Source organism: Oryctolagus cuniculus, unplaced genomic scaffold, assembly GCF_964237555.1.
Source record: "Oryctolagus cuniculus unplaced genomic scaffold, mOryCun1.1 SCAFFOLD_50, whole genome shotgun sequence".
Classification (NCBI taxonomy): domain Eukaryota; kingdom Metazoa; phylum Chordata; class Mammalia; order Lagomorpha; family Leporidae; genus Oryctolagus; species Oryctolagus cuniculus.
In genome coordinates this window covers 1,032,773-1,053,288 of record NW_027208298.1, presented here as the reverse complement: position 1 = coordinate 1,053,288, position 20,516 = coordinate 1,032,773, and the positions used below count along the sequence as shown (strand labels likewise).

General features: G+C 40.4%; 1 protein-coding gene across 1 annotated transcript in view; it reads left to right on the top strand.

Moving 5' to 3' along the window:
* The window catches only part of LOC100350461 (vomeronasal type-2 receptor 116-like), a 61,863-nt gene extending 41,692 nt beyond the window's left edge, over window positions 1-20,171 (top strand). The window contains exons 3-8 of the mRNA XM_070067759.1: window positions 1,117-1,235; window positions 8,594-8,885; window positions 10,108-10,914; window positions 14,826-15,053; window positions 16,244-16,367; window positions 19,258-20,171. Coding sequence (XP_069923860.1) covers window positions 1,117-1,235; window positions 8,594-8,885; window positions 10,108-10,914; window positions 14,826-15,053; window positions 16,244-16,367; window positions 19,258-20,171 — 2,484 coding nt within the window. The remainder of the gene's footprint in view (window positions 1-1,116; window positions 1,236-8,593; window positions 8,886-10,107; window positions 10,915-14,825; window positions 15,054-16,243; window positions 16,368-19,257) is intronic.
* The last annotated feature ends 345 nt before the right edge of the window (window positions 20,172-20,516 follow it).

Sequence of the window (20,516 nt, the reverse complement as noted above, 5' to 3'; positions counted from 1 at the left end):
CAGACAGAAAACCAACAAGCAAACAACAGAGATAATTGACACTATACACCAAATAGACCTAGTAGATATCTACAGAGCCTTCTACCCCACAGATACAGAGTGTGCATATTTCTGCCTGGTGCACAGAACTCTCTCTATGATAGACCATCTGCTAAGTCATAAAGGTAGCCTCAGCATATTCAAAAAAGTGAAATTATACCATGCATCTTCTCGGACCACAATGCAATGAAGCTCAAAATCAAAAACTCAAGAACCTCTGTATCATATGCAAACATGGAGAATGAACAACATGATTCTGAATGACCAGTGTGCCGTAGAAGAAATCAAAAAATCTCTAAAAACAAATGAAAATAACAATACAACCTATCAAAATTTATGGGATACAGCAAAAGGAGTATTACGAGGAAAGCTTTTCAGAAAACTCTAAGATGGTGGAATAGGGAGGAAGCACACTGATAGTCCCAGAAAAGATAGTTTAATAAAAGTGGAGATACTATAGTCTCAGGGAAAAAAACTGAGAGAAAACTCAGGGGAAAAAACTGAGAGAAAACTCTTCCAGAACTAGTGGGACACGGTGGACCTACATGGAGGGCACAGGCACCCAGGGCTTGGGACCCCAGCCACCTCATCTATGCACCAGCACTGGAAAGGGAGATGAGGCGAAACCACAGTAGCCTGAGACACTGGCAGAAAAGCAGCAGGAAGTGCCTAGAGGGGAGGAGGCTTGAAGCCCCATGGGGGAAAGTTCACCAGCCTAACTAGAGGAGAGAAAATAAGTAAATAAAAGGGACAAGTACAGACACGATTCTCTCCACTTACCTTAAAAAGGCAGGGAAAAATACAGCTGGCACCATTTTGGACATACATAAAAGCTGTGCCAGCTCAGGGCTGTGCCCACCCTCAGCCAAGCAGAAAAACCTGACTCTGGTGGGGAGAAATGACAGGAGACTAAGATCCAGTGACTATGTGGAGCTTATGAACTGGGACTGTGAAAAAAAAAAAAAAACAAAACTGAGGGTGTGTGGGAGAATTCACAGTGTGCCTGAGATGTGAGTACTCTCAGTGGGAGAAGCCAAAAACTCAGTAACCTCGGCAACCCGGTGGGAGACATTGCAGGGGAATCTGATTACACAGAGGACTGCACAGATCCTTTGTGAGGTTTTTGGGACAGAGCAGATGAATATTATACCCGTTGGAGCTAGCGCTCAAGTATTGATTGTCATCAAGGAGAAGAGGTAAGCTGAGCAGAATTATTTCCCTTCTGAAAATAGAGAGAGAGAGAGAGAGAGAGAGAGAGGTTTTACCATGCCAAACATGGGTGTGTCACATTTGGCACACCTTTAACCCTGAAAAACTGAACAGAGCTCTCTGGCCACACCTACCACAAGCCTCTAGAGATTCACCAAAAGCAGACAGTCCACTTAATCTAGAGTCATAGCATAACCAGAAAAGCCACCACAGCGAGGGAAAAAAAGAAGAAACCAAAGAATATTTATACAATGCCAAAAAACAAATGCAGAAACAGAGGAAACAAGAACAAGGAAGACATTATGATGCTCCCAAATGGACATGAAACTCCAATACAAGATTATGAAGACGATGAGATAGAAGAAATGCAAGATACGAATTTCAAAAAAATTTATGATAAGAACATATAGAAGTTATCAAAAACAAATGCATGAACTACCGAAATCCATACTGGAAGTACAGAAAAATCTCTCTCCTGAAAATGAAATCTTAAGGAGGAATCAAAATGAAATGAGGAATTTAATAGAACATGAAATTGAGATATTGAAGAGACATCAAAATGAAATGAAGAATTCAATAGAACAAATGACAAACACATTGGAGAGCATTAAAACAGAATCAGTGAGATAGAAGACAGAATATCAGACTTAGAAGACAGAGCACAGGAAAGTATACAGCCAAACCAAAGACAAGAAGAGTAATTAGAAATCTAAAAAATATTGTTGGGAATCTACAGGATACTATTAAAAAACCCAACATTCGGATTCTAGGAGTTCCTGAAGCATGGAGAGAGAAACTATTAGAAGGCCATTTTAGTGAAATACTGTACTTACAGTATGGACTTCTGTAGTTCATGCATTTGTTTTTGATAACTTCAAGATGTTCTATTATAAATTTTTTAAAATTCATATCTTGCATTTCTTCTATCTCATCGTCTTCATAATCTTGTTCATTTAGGAATGTCATGATGTTTTCCTTGTTCTTGTTTCCTTGATTTCAGAATTTGTTTTTTGGCATTGTGGAGATATCTTTGGTTTCTTCTTTTTTTCCTCACTCTTGTGGCTTTTGTGGTCATACAATGACTCGATTAAGTGTACTGTCTGTTTTTGGTGAGTCTCTAGAGGCTTGTGTTGGGTGTGGCCAGAGAGCTCTGTTCAGTTCTGCAGGGTTAAGGGTGTATCAAAGGTGACACACCCAGGTTTGGCGTGGTAAATCTTCTCTCCCTTTTTTTACTCAAAAGGGAAATAATTCCACTCAGCTGAGTTCTTCTCCTTGATGGCAATCAGTGCCTGGGCGCTAGCCCCAGTGGGTATAATATTTGTCTGCTCTGTCCCAAGGACCACACACAGGATCTGTGCAGTCCTCAGTGTAAGCTCAGATTCCCCTGCAATGTCTCTCACCACATAGCCAAAGTTGCCCAAGTTTGTGGCATCTCCCAATGAGACTACTCAAGTCTCAGCCACACCATGATTTCTCCCACAAACACTCAGTTTATTTCTTTCACAGTTGCAATTAATAAGCTCCATATAGTCACTAGGTCTTAGTCTCCTGTTATTACTCCCAACCAGAGTCAAGTTTTTCTATTTGGCTGAGAGGGGCGTGGCCCTGAGCTGTCACAGCTGTTACGTATGTCCAAAATGGCACCTGCTCTATTCTCTCACACGGCTCTGTAAGGTGAGTGGAGAGAAAGAATAGTGTCTGTACCAGTCCCTTTTATTTTTTTCTCTCCTCTAGTTAGGCAGTGCACTTTCTTCCATGGGGCTTCAAGCCTCAGTCCCTCTAGGCTCTCCCTGCCACTTTTCCACCAGTGTCTCAGGCTACTGTGGTTTCGCCTCATCTCCCTTTCCAGTGCTGGTGCATAGATGAGGTGGCTGGGGTCCCAAGCCCTGGGCGCCTGTGCCCTCCATGTAGGTCCACCATGTCCCACTAATTCCAGAAGAGTTTCCTCTCAGTTTATTCCCTAACTCTTCCCTGAGACTACAGTATCTCCACTTTGATTAAACTATCTTTTCCCAAACTGTCTGTGAGCTCCTTCCCTATTCACCATTTGGAGCCTTCCATCTGCAATGCATCATCTACTACTCAAATATACAAAATGCTTAGATATAAATATGTTCAGTGTTGAAATTCTAGGCAAATATAACTTATACAGGTAAAGCCAGTATAGTAGTATTTCACGTGATATGACTTCATGACGACATTTCTTAATGGTTTGCTTTTTAATGAATATTTTCTTAAATATCCATTTCATAATTCATTTATTTTATATTAATTTTTAAAAAAGAAATATTTTTAAGAATAGGTAATTATGTTCTTTAATAATACTGAATGATGATAAAATACTCAAGTGTTCTAAGGGCTTTGCTAATGAGTACACCCATCCCAGATTCTTTCACACATATCACTGCCAAACATAGAACACAGTAGCTTTGGAGGATTCTGGGCTGGAAATTGATTGTATTTCCAAGGTAACTCAGGTTATGCTATGGTAAAATATGAACCCCAAAATTGTGAGAGATCAAAGCAGTAAAGATTTACATTAGTTTCAGAGTGAACATATAACAGTGGTTTCTTAAGAGAGGGGGTTGTGTCCAGCGCCGTGGCTCAATAGGCTAATCCTCTGCCTGTGGCACTGGCACACTGGGTTCTAGTCCTGATTGGGGTGCCGGATTCTGTCCTGGTTGGCCCTCTTCCAGGCCAGCCCTCTGCTGTGGCCAGGGAGTGCAGTGGAGGATGGCCCAAGTCCTTGGGCCCTGCACCTGCATGGGAGACCAGGAGAAGCACCTGGCTCCTGGCTTCAGATCAGCACGATGCGCTGGCTGTGGCGGCCTTTGGAGGGTGAACCAACAGCAAAGGAAAACCTTTCTCTCTGTCTCTCTCTCTCTCCTTTACTGTCCACTCTTCCTGTCAAAAAAAAAGAGGGGGGGGTTGTGCTCCCAGAGACATGGAGAAAAGATGAGGGAAAGACCACTGTCCTGATGATGCTATGTGCAAAGTTCATGCCTTCTCAGTTGGAATCGCAAAACTTATACAGCCTGTGGGAATCTTGCATGTTTTCTTCCATGCTCTTAGCAAGGAGTAACTCTCCTTAAAGCAAAGGGGCATGTGAAATGTGATCTTATCTGTACTCAGAACAAAGGACTGCAGCATGGGGATGGCCTCATCCACAACAATGTTCCATGTTGTTGCCATGATCCACACTGTACCCCTGTGAAGAAGTATTTTTCCACAATCTGTACATTGACAAGACTCTACATCATCATGTAATAAGCGCACATTTGCAGAGGAAACTGATGCTCCTCTTGAAAACAATAACACTAGTTACTGGGGAAGCCTTTTCTTCACACATTATAGATGTATTTGTCTGGATTTTATCCCTTTATTATCTGAATACATCACTAACATGTACAATATATTTAGGACTCGTATATGCATGTACATAGCACAAACTCATTAATTAAGCTAGTTGGAAAAATTAAAGTCTAGGAAAAGGCAAATGACCATATGTAAAAATTAACCTCAGAAATTTATTTCACCCTCTAATTTCTAGTTTTATTTATAGTAATAGGACTTGAAAATGTCTGTGTCCCTACTTATAGACAGTCCTTAGAAAACAAGTGAATTTTTCAAGGGATTCCAAAGATATATTCCTCATATATCCTAAATTAGAAATCATATGACCCAGAAAGCAAGAGTTAGATCAAACTATAAATAATTTAAATATAGTCAGAAGATTTGGAAGTTTTATTTTTGGTCATACCCAGATTCTCATAATATCAAAGAAAATCACACTCTCATTAAATAGTCCAAGGGTAGAAATGTAAAATAATATAAGTAAATATACATACAATTGCATTTATAAACTGTATACATTTTTGTAAGTTTTGACCTACCAGATAACACAAGGTGTCTTTAAACAGAAATTGTGAACTCTGATGATCTGTGGATCGACTTGTATTTGTTGAATCAAAAATTAACCTTGAATTTCATTTATTCAACTTAAAAACAATTTTTAAAAAACCTACACAAAAATCACAGTAACCTATCCATCCATGTTTTGCTTATGTTATTGAAGAACTACAATTAGCTTCCATAAAGATGCATCCAACCATTGCCACTCTTGCAACTATCTCATACATTTATTGATCGAGTTAAATCAATCACCAATTTGTTGTAAGGGTGCATGGACAAATGTTTTTCACCATTTGAGCTCATGTCACAGTGGCTACCAAACTACAAACACAAAAACTCAGCTTCTACCAAAAAGAAACCTTGAAGATAGGGAGATTGAGGGAAAATAAGGACTGCTGAGTACACTTGCATCCCCTGCATCTCATTGAGTGCTCTCTCTGTTTCCAGTTATGACTGTCGTACAGCTTCAGCACTTCCAAGGAAAATCCAATTTACAAACAGTGTTTGGGATGGTATATCCTTCCATGATCAAGATGCCTCGTGGAAACCATGATATCCAGCGTGTGTGGATTTTCCTCTGGGTCTTGGGTAGTTGGCTAAAACTGGAGTTTCTCTGCAAGAGTGCACATGACCAAAGCTTGGTCATCAGTGCAGAGATAACAGAATGGCCTACTGCATTTAAGGAGGTGTCGTTCCGTAAGAAGAACCAGAAACAGAGGGGGGTGAGAAGAGATGAAGTATGAATCTTTACTGTATTTTGGTGCACTATGAACACAATTAGTTTACACAAGATGATGTATAATGGTAAGTTCAGGGATGACCTACTGCCCTTCTCTGGGTGTGTTGACTTATTAGCAATTCATGAAGCCCGTTTCTCTGTTAAAGTACTATGGGCTGAGAGATATTAGAGCCATGAAGAGACTTTTGGGGTGCACATATGGTCATCAGTGGCAAATGTGACCTTTCACCTTCTTGATGAATGGTCATGTGGAATGATGAAACTGAGTGTGTTTTTTTAATTCCAATGTTAATTCTTTCTACAGTTGCCAAATGCCTCAAAACAGTTGACTGGCCTAACAACTCTTGGCCCCTGTGCACGAAACTTTACAGAGCTCTGTCCCAGCAATGCCCTAGGGAGCAATGAGAGTCCAAAGCATGTTTTCCAAAGCTGTTTTTCCCCATAATGGAGAGTGGCAGGTGCATAGCCTCAGGGCAGGGTGATGCCATGAGTTCCTGGGTGGGACAGAAATGAAGCAATAAAATATATAAAAGCCAGAGCTCTTCTTATCAAAGGGACATTATGGCAAGGCCTCAGCCCTGAGACTCTTTTGATATTTCTTCCTTGTGATTCTGGTTGTGTCCCTGTGTGACTCAGTAGTTAGCACATATTGTCTACAGCTTGAGGGCATACAGAAATACTAGCATCAGTTGTGCCCTACATAAAAATCTGGTCTCCCTACAGGGGTTGAGGCAACAGACATAATCAAAACAATTTTCTCTTAATATCAGCAAAGACTTCAGCCTTTAACTTTATGTTGGGTTCACTTGACATGTTGTTTTCTGTGATTTTTCTCAACATACTCCTGAATTCCTCATACAGTTCACAGGACATACCTCCCAGGAACTGTTATAATTCCATGAGACCAAGTGTCTACAGAGATGGAGTCCTGGTACTGGGTGGGTTTTTCCCCCTTTACTTCCTGGAACCAGAATCAAACACGATCCGGTTATCTTTTTTATCCAGGCCAATGGATAAAATGGAGACATACAGGTAAGTCCAACATTGATTTATGTGTCAATTGTGGTTCAGACTGTGAGAGAGTGTTTCCTTCTATCTGTGAGTGGTTGATTGCACTTAAGAATTTTGAAAAAAAAAATCATATACAGAAGCGGCAGGAATGCAAATCAATGAATCAATGAAAGCTGAGTTCCTTCCCTTCTTTTGCTTTTTGCAACCTTCCCTTTCCATTTTCTGCTTTCTCTCCACTACTGCAGAGAGTGAGAAACAGACATTTTGTATTCACTCTATTGATCTCACCTCCTGATCAGCCTCCAAGAGTCTTGAAATTAATGTGCAGAGACTTAACTTAAGACCTGGCAGCCTTCTATATGGTGAAAGAAGAAGTAAACTCATCAGCTTGCAGCTGACAGCAAGTGCTATGAGTGAATAAAAATCACCTTATAGGGGAATCAATTGCAATTAAGCAAAATGATAAAAGTAAGAAACACTTCAAAATGTTTCAAAATGTAATGCTCTTATTTTTCATTCAGATAAGTTAAACTAAGTATGGAACAGTTTTCAGTAGCATATTTTTTGATGGTTCTACTTAGTGTATTGTAAGTAAACACTGTTTCTATATAAAAAGCTTTTGAAATCAACCATTTACTGAATGGAACAAAATTTGACTATTTTTAGGTAAAAAAGCAAAGTTTCAAATTCTGTAAGAATAATACAAAATTGTGTGAAACTTGAGAAAAATGCACTTGCCCTAAAATCAAACACTGCCATTTGCAAAATATGTAGACATAGTGCATGAATGTAAATCATCTTGAAATGACAATCTAACAACTTCAACATTCAAACACATGAATCAATGCACCTAAACAGCAGATAACCGCATAAATTTATTTAATCCCACATAATCTATTGACAAATATGTATTTTATTGACACTCAAATTACATTTGAAATATAGAAGTAATGAAAAATTTCAAAGAAGAGTCAAAAAGCTATCCACTGTGTGAAAACAAAACATCTACACTCTTGTTCAGGTAACATTTGAGAGCCATTACTAATACAAACAAATTATAATTCTGCATAAGTCATGCAGAAAATGTTAAAGAATAAAAAAATGAAATGATAAAATAGAATTCAGTGATGTGGAAAACAGTGTATAAAACTAAGGTGAACATTGTAAATATTCTGAAATTTCACATTCTGAAAAAAATGCTCTTTTTCAAGGCAAATATATTTGAACAAAATTGCTTCTGTGAATGATGATACAGGAAAATTACAGAAAGGGCTCATGAAAATGGCTTTGGTGAATAGATTAGAGATGTTCCCAAATGATAAAATGACTGATAAGTCAGATGGTATTCAACTATTTCAGAAGGTACTGAAAATAGAGATGTTTGCCTGTTGGGTTCCACCCTAAGTAGAAGTGAAATCCCATGTTGGGACACATCAAGGCTTTCCTTAAGGGCTCAAGAAGGTGAGTGTGATCATTACAAAATTTGCTTCAGAGGAGTCCAAAGGGGAATCCCACAATTTCCTAGAGCCCTTGGAACCTCACTCACATCTCCTCCAGTTGCCAGAGCTGAGACACCACTCAGTAACAGTCTGAGTCTGACCATTGCTGCTTCACGGCATGGCTGTGGTGTTGCTCTGAATTCCTTGGCCTCACCCATCTCCCTGATGTTGCTCCTCTCTTTAGGTGGCTGTGGAAGAACTACCAATACGTGCTGGCCTTCCGCTTTGCTATCCAGGAGATCAATAAGGACCCCCAGCTCCTCCCCAACCTGACCCTGGGTTTCCAACTCTACAATTCTGTTACCAGTGGCCAGTTCACCCTGAGGAGCACTCTGCACTGGCTGACTGGAAAGCACCATCTCATCCCTAACTACACCTGCCAGACACAAGGCAAGACGGTTGCCATAATTGCTGGAACCACATCAGCATTTTCAGCTGAAATTGGGACAATGTTGGAGCTATACAAAACCCCACAGGTAAATGGGTTGTGAATTCTTGTGAGAAATGCTTCCATCTCCCACCAGACCTGTGACATCTAAGGCAAGGTCCTGTGGAAGCCAAGTGACATAATCAAGTATTAGTTGAAACAGACTTTGGGGAATTTCTTGGATTGTGAGAAAGGGAAGGAGCAGTGGAAGGTGAGAGCCTCAGCCCAGATCCACATCTAGGGCCAATGTATCCATCCCCACCTGCTGGGAATGTTGATTGTTGACTTTCAGAGAAAATACACACAGCAAAGAGATATCCTAGGATGACTGCATGTTAGATATGCATATATAAAGACCTAGGACAGTACTGTCCATTTGGAACCCACTTAGGACAATGGCAGTTCCAAAGATCATCAAAGAGTGTTTGGGGCTGAGCTAGATTTAGATATTTCACTCTCTCCCTACGCTCAGTCCTTCCTTCCTGACATTCAGCAGATTCCTTCACAGGGCCTCCAGTCCACTTTCCATGTTCTACTCAGACATTTCAATCTTAGTGTGTGTTTCATGGATGGAGAAACAAAGACGTAGGTAGACAGTGTACACCCCTTCACTAGTTTAATCACCAAATACTGACTATGGTGCTGGTGCTGATTGTCCTTCGAAAACCGAGGGGCCTGGGACTCAATTCAAATCTCCCAAGTAGGTGTCAGGAACCCAATTACATAAGCCAATTAATCTTCTACCAAGGGTCTGCATTCACATTCCCAGGACTTTTAAAGGAGACCCACTTCAAACAAGTAGCAATCTACACAAATCACCAGCAAGCGCAGACAGGAACGGTATAGAAAAATTCTTTGTGAAAAGCAATTTTAACAAAACTCTGAGATCATAGGTGAGTGTATTCTTCAAGGCAACTTAGGTTATGCAAGCAAAATTAATGAAATTCAAACTATCAAGAAATCAACACAGTAAAAATTGTCTCAGAGGTAACATATAACACCAGTTTCAGGGGGAAATTTTCCACATACGACATGGGGTGAGAAGTGCGAAGGACCAATGTCCTGGTCCAAAATCCATGCACTCTTCTTCCCTCAAATGAATATGAAGATTTACAGGTATCTTACACATTTTTGCATGCTGTGAGTGAGGATATCCATTCTCATCCTGAAAGCAATAAGCATTGAAGCATGGATTTATCTGAACCCAGATGATAGAATGTGGTCTTCTCTACCCACAAACCTCAGATCATCATGGTTTTCTTTCCATTCAGATCACATATGGTCCTTTTGATCCCATGCTAAGTGAGAGAGACAAGTTTCCATCGCTCTATCAGATGGCCACTAGTGACAGCTCTCTGGCCTGTGGAATGCTCTCCTTGCTACTACATTTTGGCTGGATTTGGGTGGCGATCTTTGTATCTAATGACATGAAAGGAGAGCAGTTCCTACAAGATATTGAAGCTGAGATGGTAAAGAAAGGTGTCTGCTTGGCCTATTCAGTAAAGCTCCCTGACACTAAGTCAAGGTATGAAGAAAGTGAAATCTCTTTCCTAGAGGGGATCCAAATTGCATCAGCAAATGTGCATATTCTATATGGTGATGTGAGGGGCCTCTATGTCGTGGAATTTCTAAGCAAATACTATTTAACCCTGGGGAAGGTGTGGATCATGGCTACAAAGTGGGAGATAGTTGTGAAGGAGACAGACCACATGCTGCACTCTTTTCATGGAGGCTTCTCATTTTCACACCACAAGGAAGAAATCCCTGGCCTCAACCATTTTGTCAAGACAGTGGACCCTTCCCACTACCCAGAAGATTTCTTCCTCAGTCAACTATGGCTTCATGCTTTTCACTGCTTACCTCTTGGGTCACTTTGTGGAACAATTGGAGTCTGCCCACCAAATGCTTCCTTTGAGTTTTTCCCAGGACGCATTGACATGCTGACCATATCTGACTCCAGCTATTTCATCTACAATGCTGTGTATGCAGTGGCCCATGCCCTCCATAAGATGCTTTCAGAACAAATAGAAAAGAGTTCTCCAGGAGACGCATCTCAACCTAGGATTCTTCCATGGCAGGTAAATGTCTCTCAAAACAGGATATGCATTGCACTTCTGATGGCATTCTCGGGTATTTCTATTGTAGTACCACATGACCGTGTTTTCATGCTGAGATTGGCATGATGATTAGTGGGCTCTTTCACACCACACCAGGCATAGATACACCTTTAATTGTTATCTGTGTGTGGAGGAATTTTTATCTGCTATCGAACACTTAAAAAACATTTCCTGCTATGGAACTTGTTGAAAATATTTAAAAACAGTATACATACTTAGAAATGCACTTAAGTCTACAGATAAATAGTTTTGGTCATCTGATCACACTGATAACCAACACCCAAATATACAACATAGTATTTCTAGTGCCCAAATGAGCTCCGTATCCCCCCCCACTCAATTTCTTTTTTTACATGTGAAAGAGGAGCATATTGTCATTAACAAGATATGATCCAGTGAAGCAATATTAAAATTACATAGCCAATGATCTGACACCACAGAATTTTATACTCTATGTATTAACTAGGACAAATAAGAGAAACATGATATTTTTGTAGTTCAGGCTTATATAATTTACTGTAATGACCTCCAGTTTTAAATGTCAAGATTTCATTCTGAATCATGTCTGAGTAATATTCAAATATATATCACAATTCCTTCACCCAGTCATCAGTTGATGGACATCTAGATGGTTGCACTTCCAAGGTATTGCACATTGAGCTGCTATAGAATTCTGAGTGCAGGCGACTCTTTCATGTGTTGATGTCATTTCCTTTGAATACATTCTCAGGTGTGAGACTACTGGGCCATGTGGTAGAACTAGTATTGGTTTTCTGAAAAATTCCTCTCCTGTCTTCCATTATGGTTGTACCAGCTTACAATCATTCCCATAAAATGTATTGGGGTATTTTTTTCCAGACCCTCAGCAGAATTTATTTTTCCAATTTTGGATAATATTCATTCAAAGTGGGCAAGTGAAATCTCACTTCAGTTTTTATTGGCACTTCCCTGATGGTTACTGGTCCTGAGCATCTTTTCATGTTTCTCTTGACCATTTGTATTTCATCCTTTGAAAAATGCCTGTTCATATCTTTAGTTCACTTCTTAACTAGATTGTTGGTTACGTCGTTGTTAAGTTTTTTGAACTCCTTATACAATCTGGACATTAATACTTTATTGGATCCATGTTTTGCAAATATTTTCCCCCATTCTGTAAGTAGTGTCTTCACTTGGATGAGTGTGTCTTTTGCTGAGCAGAAGTTACTTAGCTTAATGTATATTGTTGCCTTTATTGCCTTTATTTCTTGGATTTTATCCAAGAAATTGTTGCCTAGGTAAATATCTTGCAGTGTTTCCCCAATGTTTTCCTCTTGTAATTTGATGGTTTTGGTTTAAAGCTTAAATCCTTGATAAATTTTAAATTGATATTTGTATAGGGTGTAAGGTAGCAGTCTGATTTCATATCTCTAGATGTGGAAATCCAAATTTCCCAACACCACTTGTTGAAGAACTGTCTTTTTCTTGGGAATCAATTTAGCTCCATGTAAAATTTTCAATTCATACTCAATAATGACAGATCATAGAAGAATAATGTTATTCACTGTAGGATGAAATGCTATAAAATACCTTAATAAAGCTCATTACAAAGACTTGGAAGAAGGAAATGATTAAAACTACTCTTTTGTTTGGAAGGATTGCAAAGCTAGGAAATATGGACTATCATGTATCCCACAGCAGCTAAAAATCTATTTGGTTATAAATATTCCCTATAATCTCAAAAGGTAGCTGTATTCTCAACAAAAAATAGTCAAAGTGCAAAGAGAGAAATAAAAGCCATGGAACAATAAACTCTACTGAGGTAAAAAAATGTTATACAAATAAACTACACATACACAGCATACACATTTTTGTAAGTTAAGAACTACCAGCGGCAGCCAGAGATGTACAAGCAGATTTGGGGAAATGTTTATTTAGAAAAATTATGCTTGGATTTCCAATTCATTGAATTTAATTCAACTGATATTATTTTCAGTTTTCTTAAACTTTTAAAAAATTATTTCAAAATCAGAATTACTATGAGAAAGAGAGAGGCAGAGAAAAGAGGAGAGATCTAGCATCTGCTGATTCACTCCACAATGGCTGCATGTACCAGGATTAGGCCAGGTCAAGCCAGGATGCAGGAGCATCAGTTGCTCTCCTACATGAGTGCAGGGGCCCAAGCACTTGGAACCTCAAGTGCTGCTTTCCCAGGCACATTAGCAGAAAGCTGAATCAGGAGTAGAGCAGTTGGGGTTTCCATCGGCACTCACAGGGGTGCTGGGAATTGTGGAAAGTGGCTTGACCTGCTGCACCACAAGATCAGCCCAAATGTTGTTAAATTAAAACAAAATTTACTGATATAAAAGAACAGATTTCATGTATTTCATTGATACAATTTTAAGAAGATAACCATCCTTTCTTCCTTTCCCTTCTCAGTCCCCCCTTCTTCCATTCCTTTTTTCCTTTTAATTTTTGCAACAACGTAATTTCAATTTACTTTAAATCACAGAGTTAATTCCTCACTAATCATAATGTTCCTCAAATGAAAAGTAGAAAGATAACTGCTCCAAGGAATTTACACAAGGGCGATAAACACAAATCAAAGCCTGAGATGTCAGTTTCATTTTTATATATTGTGTTTTTTTTTCTTCTATTCTATATTATATAGTACCCATCACGAAAACACACTTATATATTCTATTTAAGGAACTGGTATATTTCACTATGCATAATGGTATCCATGTGAATCTATTTTTTTTGCTAAAGAGAGAATTTCACCTTTTGGTGGGGAGACAGGGTCAAAATTTTAAAAGTGCACACAAGTGCACTCACAATAATCAAGATATTTTGCATATAAAGTCATGCTATAAAAAAAAAGTCATGCTATTCTCATGTGGAAGAACTAAGATGAGCTTTCCTAAACCAATAACAAATCTTTCATGGTCAGCAACCCTGTGGGACTCATCCTGTGATTTCTCTGTTTAGAATCAGATGCTCCCCGGCTGGAGCCGTGGCTCACTAGGCTAATCCTCCGCCTAGCGGCGCCGGCACACTGGGTTCTAGTCCCGGTGAGGGCGCCGGATTCTGTCCCGGTTACCCCTCTTCCAGGCCAGCTCTCTACTGTGGCCAGGGAGTGCAGTGGAGGATGGCCCAGGTGCTTGGGCCCTGCACCCCATGGGAGACCAGGAAAAGCACCTGGCTCCTGGCTCCTGCCATCGGATCAGCGTGGTGTGCCGGCCGCAGCATGCCGGCCGCGGCGGCCATTGGAGGGTGAACCAATGGCAAAGGAAGACCTTTCTCTCTGTCTCTCTCTCTCTCTCACTGTCCACTCTGCCTGTCAAAAAAAAAAAAAAAAAGAATCAGATGCTCCCCATCACTTTAATAGGGGGGAGGCAGAATTCCGCACACTTGAACCCATGATTTTTATTATGTATTTCACAGGTAGAATTATAGACAGTGAGGAGACAGACAGAGAGAAAGCTCTTCCTTCCATTGGTTCACTCTCCAAATGGCCGCTATGGCCAGCACTGCATAGATCCAAAGCCAAGAGCCAGGTGATTCTTCCCGGTCTCCCATGAGGATGCAGAAGCCCAAGTACTTGGGCCTCCTCCACTGCTTTCCCGGGCCACAGCAGAGAGCTGGACTGGAAGAGGAGCAACTGGCACTAGAACCCAGTGCCTGTATTGGATGCTGACACTGCAGGTGGAGGATTAACCAAGTGAGCCATGGCGCCAGCCCCAAACCCATGATATTTTGATCAGTCAGAAAAAACAGCCTCCGCCCAATAGAAACCCTGAGGATAGACAGGAGGGAAAAGAAGGATTGTTAAGTCGTGTGCACCTCCACCTCTAATCTGAATGTTCTCCCTCTTTCCAATTGTGCCTCCCCTCCAGCTTCATCCACTTCTGAGGAAAATCCAATTTACCAACAGTGCTGGGGAGGATGTTTCCTTCCATGAAACGAGACACCATATGCCACACTATGATATCCACAACATTGTGAATTTTCCTGCTGGATTTCGTTTGCTGATTAAAATCGGGGAGTTTTCCCCTGAGTGTGCACGTGGTGAAGACTTGGTCCTCAATGAAGAGATGATAGAATGGCCAGTTGCATTCAAGGAGGTGTGGATCCATGGGAATATTGGATACATACAGAGGGCTTGATGAAAGTATGGGAGGATATTATGTGTGAGAATTTACATAAGCATTCAATTCTCAATTCACATATTGGCTTCAAAAGATATGGTGTTCCTTACACATATATGAACCAGTGTGTATTAGAAGTGCATGTTTGGATTAGATATTGTTGTTTTTCTCTGGGCATGTTAATGCATTCCTAGGTTGAGTGACTAGAAAGAATGTTAAGAAATAGAGATAGAGATCAATACTTAGACATAAAATTACTAAATGTATGTCACTACAAATTCTAAAATTTTATTTCAACTTTTTATTTATATAATGCAAAAAACTTCATGTATTACATGTATATTTATAAAGATAGTGATATTTTCATCATTTAGTGAGTCATTATTATGTTTTGATGCAGTACGAACACAGTAAATTATGAATTGACCATTTGTAGAAAAATTTCTGATTTTCCTTTGTCATTGTGGGTGCTAATCAGTTCAGTTTTTTTTTTTTTCTGAATACCACCTCACAGCTGTGATCAAAAATTTTATCATCATTGTGCTGTTGAAATACCCCAGACAGTTTTGCGGGTAATTTTTATAACTATCGTGTGTTATATAACAAATGCATTGGCAGTATCAGGAATTGATGCCCTCCCTGGGTATAGAAGTCCAGAAGTAGATAGATGCACAATCAATGGATTATTACATTTGTTCACCTTTTCTTTGTGGGCTTGTCTTTTTCTCAGTAGTTACTATCAGAAGTGTATCTAGTCATCAGGCTTTTTGAATATTTTTCTGGCATGTAAAATCTTCTACTCAATCAAAGAAAGAGGCGTGTAAAATAGTCTCAGACATACACATTCTAGAAGAATTACCACATACAAAGCTAAACTGAAAAGATTTCAGAGGAAGCAATTCAATAAAGAGACAAATGCCCAGAAGCATAGATCCAGTGATGAGCAAAATTAAACCCATCAGGTGGCCTCATAATATTTGGTAGGCAGTTGACAAACCTGGAATGAGCATCTTAGAAACTCCAATTGGATGTCTAAATAAAATCAATAAGATACAGCCTGAGGAAGACATAGTGATGACCTTGGGGTGAAAAGGCAATTAGAGACATCCTATCACAGTGCCTAATGTCATGTAAAGCAATGACCATCACTTCTCTTTCCCCATCAGACTCCTCAGTCTTTGTGTAGCCAAAGGTGTGGTCCAGGATTCAGGAAAATGCCACAGGAAGGAAAACATGTCTGCTGCTATACTTGCGTTGTTTGTCCAGAGAGAGACATTTCCAATCATACAGGTAGAATACATATAACTTACCTTGAGAACTCTACCATCTTAACTATTTCTTGATAAAAAGGAAACCAAGAATATTTGCGATGAGATAATAGTTTTCACTCACTATTTCCATACCCTTGTTGTATGCTCACTATTGCCATCTCATTATGTGTAAGCTGTTTTCTGGAGGTGCTAATCATCTCAAGCTCAACTGTGACACTGATTCGATCTGGTGTCCTTCTTTTCGATCCAGCACTGAATGAGACTCTCTCAATCTGAAATCTAAACAAGAAATATAATATTTGTATTTGTTAAGGCTCTGTATGGTTATCTAGAAGTCTTGAATTCAAAACTTTTTCATAGACAACTGAAAAACAGGGAGCTAATCCACATGAATTGTGATGGGAATATTGTATTACTTTCTGTGCTACATCTTTGACATGGTGCATGCTGTTCAGTACACAGAATGAATGACACCACTTGTCCTTTATGGATATACAAGAAGAAGAGAAAAAATAAGCTGAAATATAGACACAAATATCAAATTATATATCAAAGCCAAATGTTTGAGAAATGTAAAAGTGTACTAAGACTCATTGGTAAATAGTTCCACTGTTCAATGTATAATAAATATGTTTATAATAATTTGAATTCTTCCAAAATAATGTTTCAATTCACATCATCTTAGCTCTAGAGATATTTTGATTTCAGTATCTTCAAACATTCTATACAGAGTTTCCAGTATGAAGAAAACAGAAAAATGACTTCAAGTTTCAGTGAAAATATTCAACATGCAGTAATTTAGTGAAAGAAAGAAAACTAAAGTATCATGCACTGACCCATTGTACAATATACACTTGCCTATATATTCCTGGTGTATCTCCAAGATAGGTGCCAGATGTACCTACAGATTCTATGAAAAGGAAAGGGAACACATTGAAAAGAATTGTAGGAGAAAATTCCTCTAAATTTTTGCAAATATTTATATTCTATTTTTTTTTACAAAATAATTTATTTATTTGTTTGAAAGTCAGAGTTGAAGAGAGGGGGAGAGCATAATAGAGAGGGAGAGAGGATGCAGTGAGGATCTTCCATCAGGTAGATTCACTCTCCAGATAGCTCCAATGGCTTAGACTGGGCCAGGCCAAAGTCAGAAACCAGGAGCTTCTTCCAGGTCTTGCAGAGGCCCAAGCATTTGGGCCTTGCTCTGCTGGTTTCCTAGGCACATTGGCATGGAGATCGTTTGGAAGTGCAGCAGTCAAGACATGAGCAGGCACCTGTTCAGATGCCATCATTGCAGGCAGTGGCTTTAACCACTATATCACAACTCCACTCCCTGAAGCTTGTACTCTTGCATGAGAACCAAGGATAAAAACAGAGTAGGACTCTTACTGCAAGTATAGCTCAACTAACACCATTTTCTTTCTTTCTTTCTTTTTTTTACAGCCAGAGTGGACAGTGAGAGAGAGACAGAGAGAAAGGTCTTCCTTTGCTGTTGGTTCACCCTCCAATGGCCGCCGAGGCTGACACGCAGCGGCCTACGCACCGCGCTGATCCGATGGCAGGAGCCAGGTACTTCTCCTGGTCTCCCATGGGGTGCAGGGCCCAAGCACCTGGGCCATCCTCCACTGCACTCCCGGGCCATAGCAGAGAGCTGGCCTGGAAGAGGGGCAACCAGGACAGAATCCGGCGCCCTGACCGGGACTAGAACCCGGTGTGCCAGCGCCATTCGGTGGAGGGTTAGCCTAGTGAGCCACAGCGCCGGCCCACCATTTTCTTTCTTTTTAAAAAAGATTATTTTATTTGAAAATCAGAGAATCAGTGAACGAGAGAGAGAGAGAGAGAGAGAGAATCTAATTGTTCACTCCTCAGATGGAACAATGGCCTGGGATGGGCCAGCAGGTACTGGGAGCCAGGAGCTTCCTTTTGGGTCTCCCACATGGGTGTTGGGGTCACAAGTGCTTGTGGAATTTTCTGCTGCTCTTTCTAGGTGATTAGCAGGGAGCTGGATTGGAAATTCATCAACTTAAACACAAAACAATGTCCATAAGGGATCTGGCATTGCAGTTGGTGGCTTTACCTACCATGCGACAACACCAACCCTATTTTGGTTTGTACAATTGAAATTTGATTGAAAGAAAGACATATTTTCCAACTGGCCTGTTCTTAATGACTTCTTTCATGCTGTAGCAGTAGAAGTGCATTATTTCAAGTGAGACAATGTGGTGTCCAACATGCTGTTCACATGAGCTATAATGGTGAACAAGCCATAATTTCAAGTTAAGAAGAATGCCTAGTTGTCTTTGAGTAACATGATGAAAATACCACTTATTTCCATAGAACCACAGAATGACAATCAGCTACAATTCCCATCTATTCAACCTCAGTATCACAACATTTATATGGAAACATGGACAAGATGAATCCATGTAGGAAATTAGGAATGGAGGTCCCAGGAATGAAAGATCATTTATATAGGTCATTTCCATTTGAGGATAAGGAGGAAAATCCTTAAACCTGATGATCCCAGACAAATATTCTAACCCATGTGAACAAAGGATTTATCTAGAGATGACACTGAGGACTGTAGAGAGGAGGGCTGGGAAGAATCCAAGCCCATATGAAATATAGAAAATTCCTCATTGTTTAGAAATTAAACACTGAAAAAAATCTCTGACAGATAGGATGAGAACGCAGATCCCCATGTGCTAAGGAGCTAGTTTGAATGAGTTTCCTTCACCTGCAGATGAACATTCTGCCTTGGTTAGGTGCACAGAAATACTTTAGTGTTTCTTGGTATACATCACCCCAGGCTGAATTCACCATGAAATTGCAAAGGTGAGCTTTTTCCTTAACAGGGAAAAAGGAGCAAATTGTGAAATGGAAACACAGACTCTTCCTTTTCCCCACAGATGCAGAGCAGTGCATCCCATGTGCAGATCACGAGTACCCAAACATGGAGAGAAACCGCTGCCTCCCCAAGCTGGTGACCTTCTTAGCCTTTGAGGAATTCCTGGGGATGGCCCTGGCCTGCATGGCTCTGTGTTTCTCTGTCCTAACAGCTGCCGTCCTCTGGGTCTTTGTGAAGCACCGAGACACTCCCATCGTCAAGGCCAATAACAGGACCCTCAGCTACATCCTGCTCATCGCCCTCCTCCTGTGCTTCCTCTGCTCCTTACTCTTCCTTGGCCGTCCCAACACAGCCACTTGCCTCCTCCAGCAAATAGCATTTGGCCTTGTGTTCACAATAGCTGTTTCCGCTGTGCTTGCCAAGACCATCACTGTGATTCTGGCCTTCAAAGCTCTGAAACCTGGAAGAACGATAAGGCGGTTATTGGTATCAGGCACTTCTAACTTCATCATTCCCATCTGCTCCATGATCCAACTGGTTCTCTGTGGCATCTGGTTGGGAACCTCTCCTCCCTTTATTGAGGTAGATAAACATTCTGAGCACGACTACATCATCCTGGTGTGCAATAAGGGCTCAGTCACTGCCTTCTACTGTGTCCTGGGCTACCTGGGTTCCTTGGCCCTGGCCAGCTTCATTGTGGCTTTCCTAGCCAGGAATCTGCCTGACACATTCAATGAAGCCAAGTTTCTGACGTTCAGCATGCTGGTGTTCTGCAGTGTCTGGGTGACCTTCCTGCCTGTCTACCACAGCACCAAGGGGAAGGTCATGGTGGCCGTGGAAGTCTTCTCCATTTTGGCCTCCAGTGCAGGGCTCCTCGGCTGCATCTTTGCCCCCAAGTGCTATGTTATTCTCATAAAACCTGATAAAAATTCTTTGAAAGCTTTAAGGAACCAATGCACTTGTAGGAGACCCTAAAATATTTTTCTCAATGGTTTCTCTACATTTTCAAATTTTGTAAACAAAAACCAAATTGGTAGTAGATTTCCAACATTGTAAAATAAGCAAAACTAAAAAAACATTTCTGTTTAGGTATTTGGCCTAGCAATTAATTAATCTTGTCCCACATGACAGTAGCTAGGTTTGTGATTTGGTTCTGACCCCTGATATCAGATTGCTACGATATTAAACACTTTGTGTCCCTGTCAATTTTTTTCCTGGCTCCTGGCTTCTGGACTCAATCCAAGATAAACCACTATGGGAAATGAGACGTGAAGTAGTGAAAGGTTGGACTCTCAACCATCTCTCTCTTTCTCTCTGCTT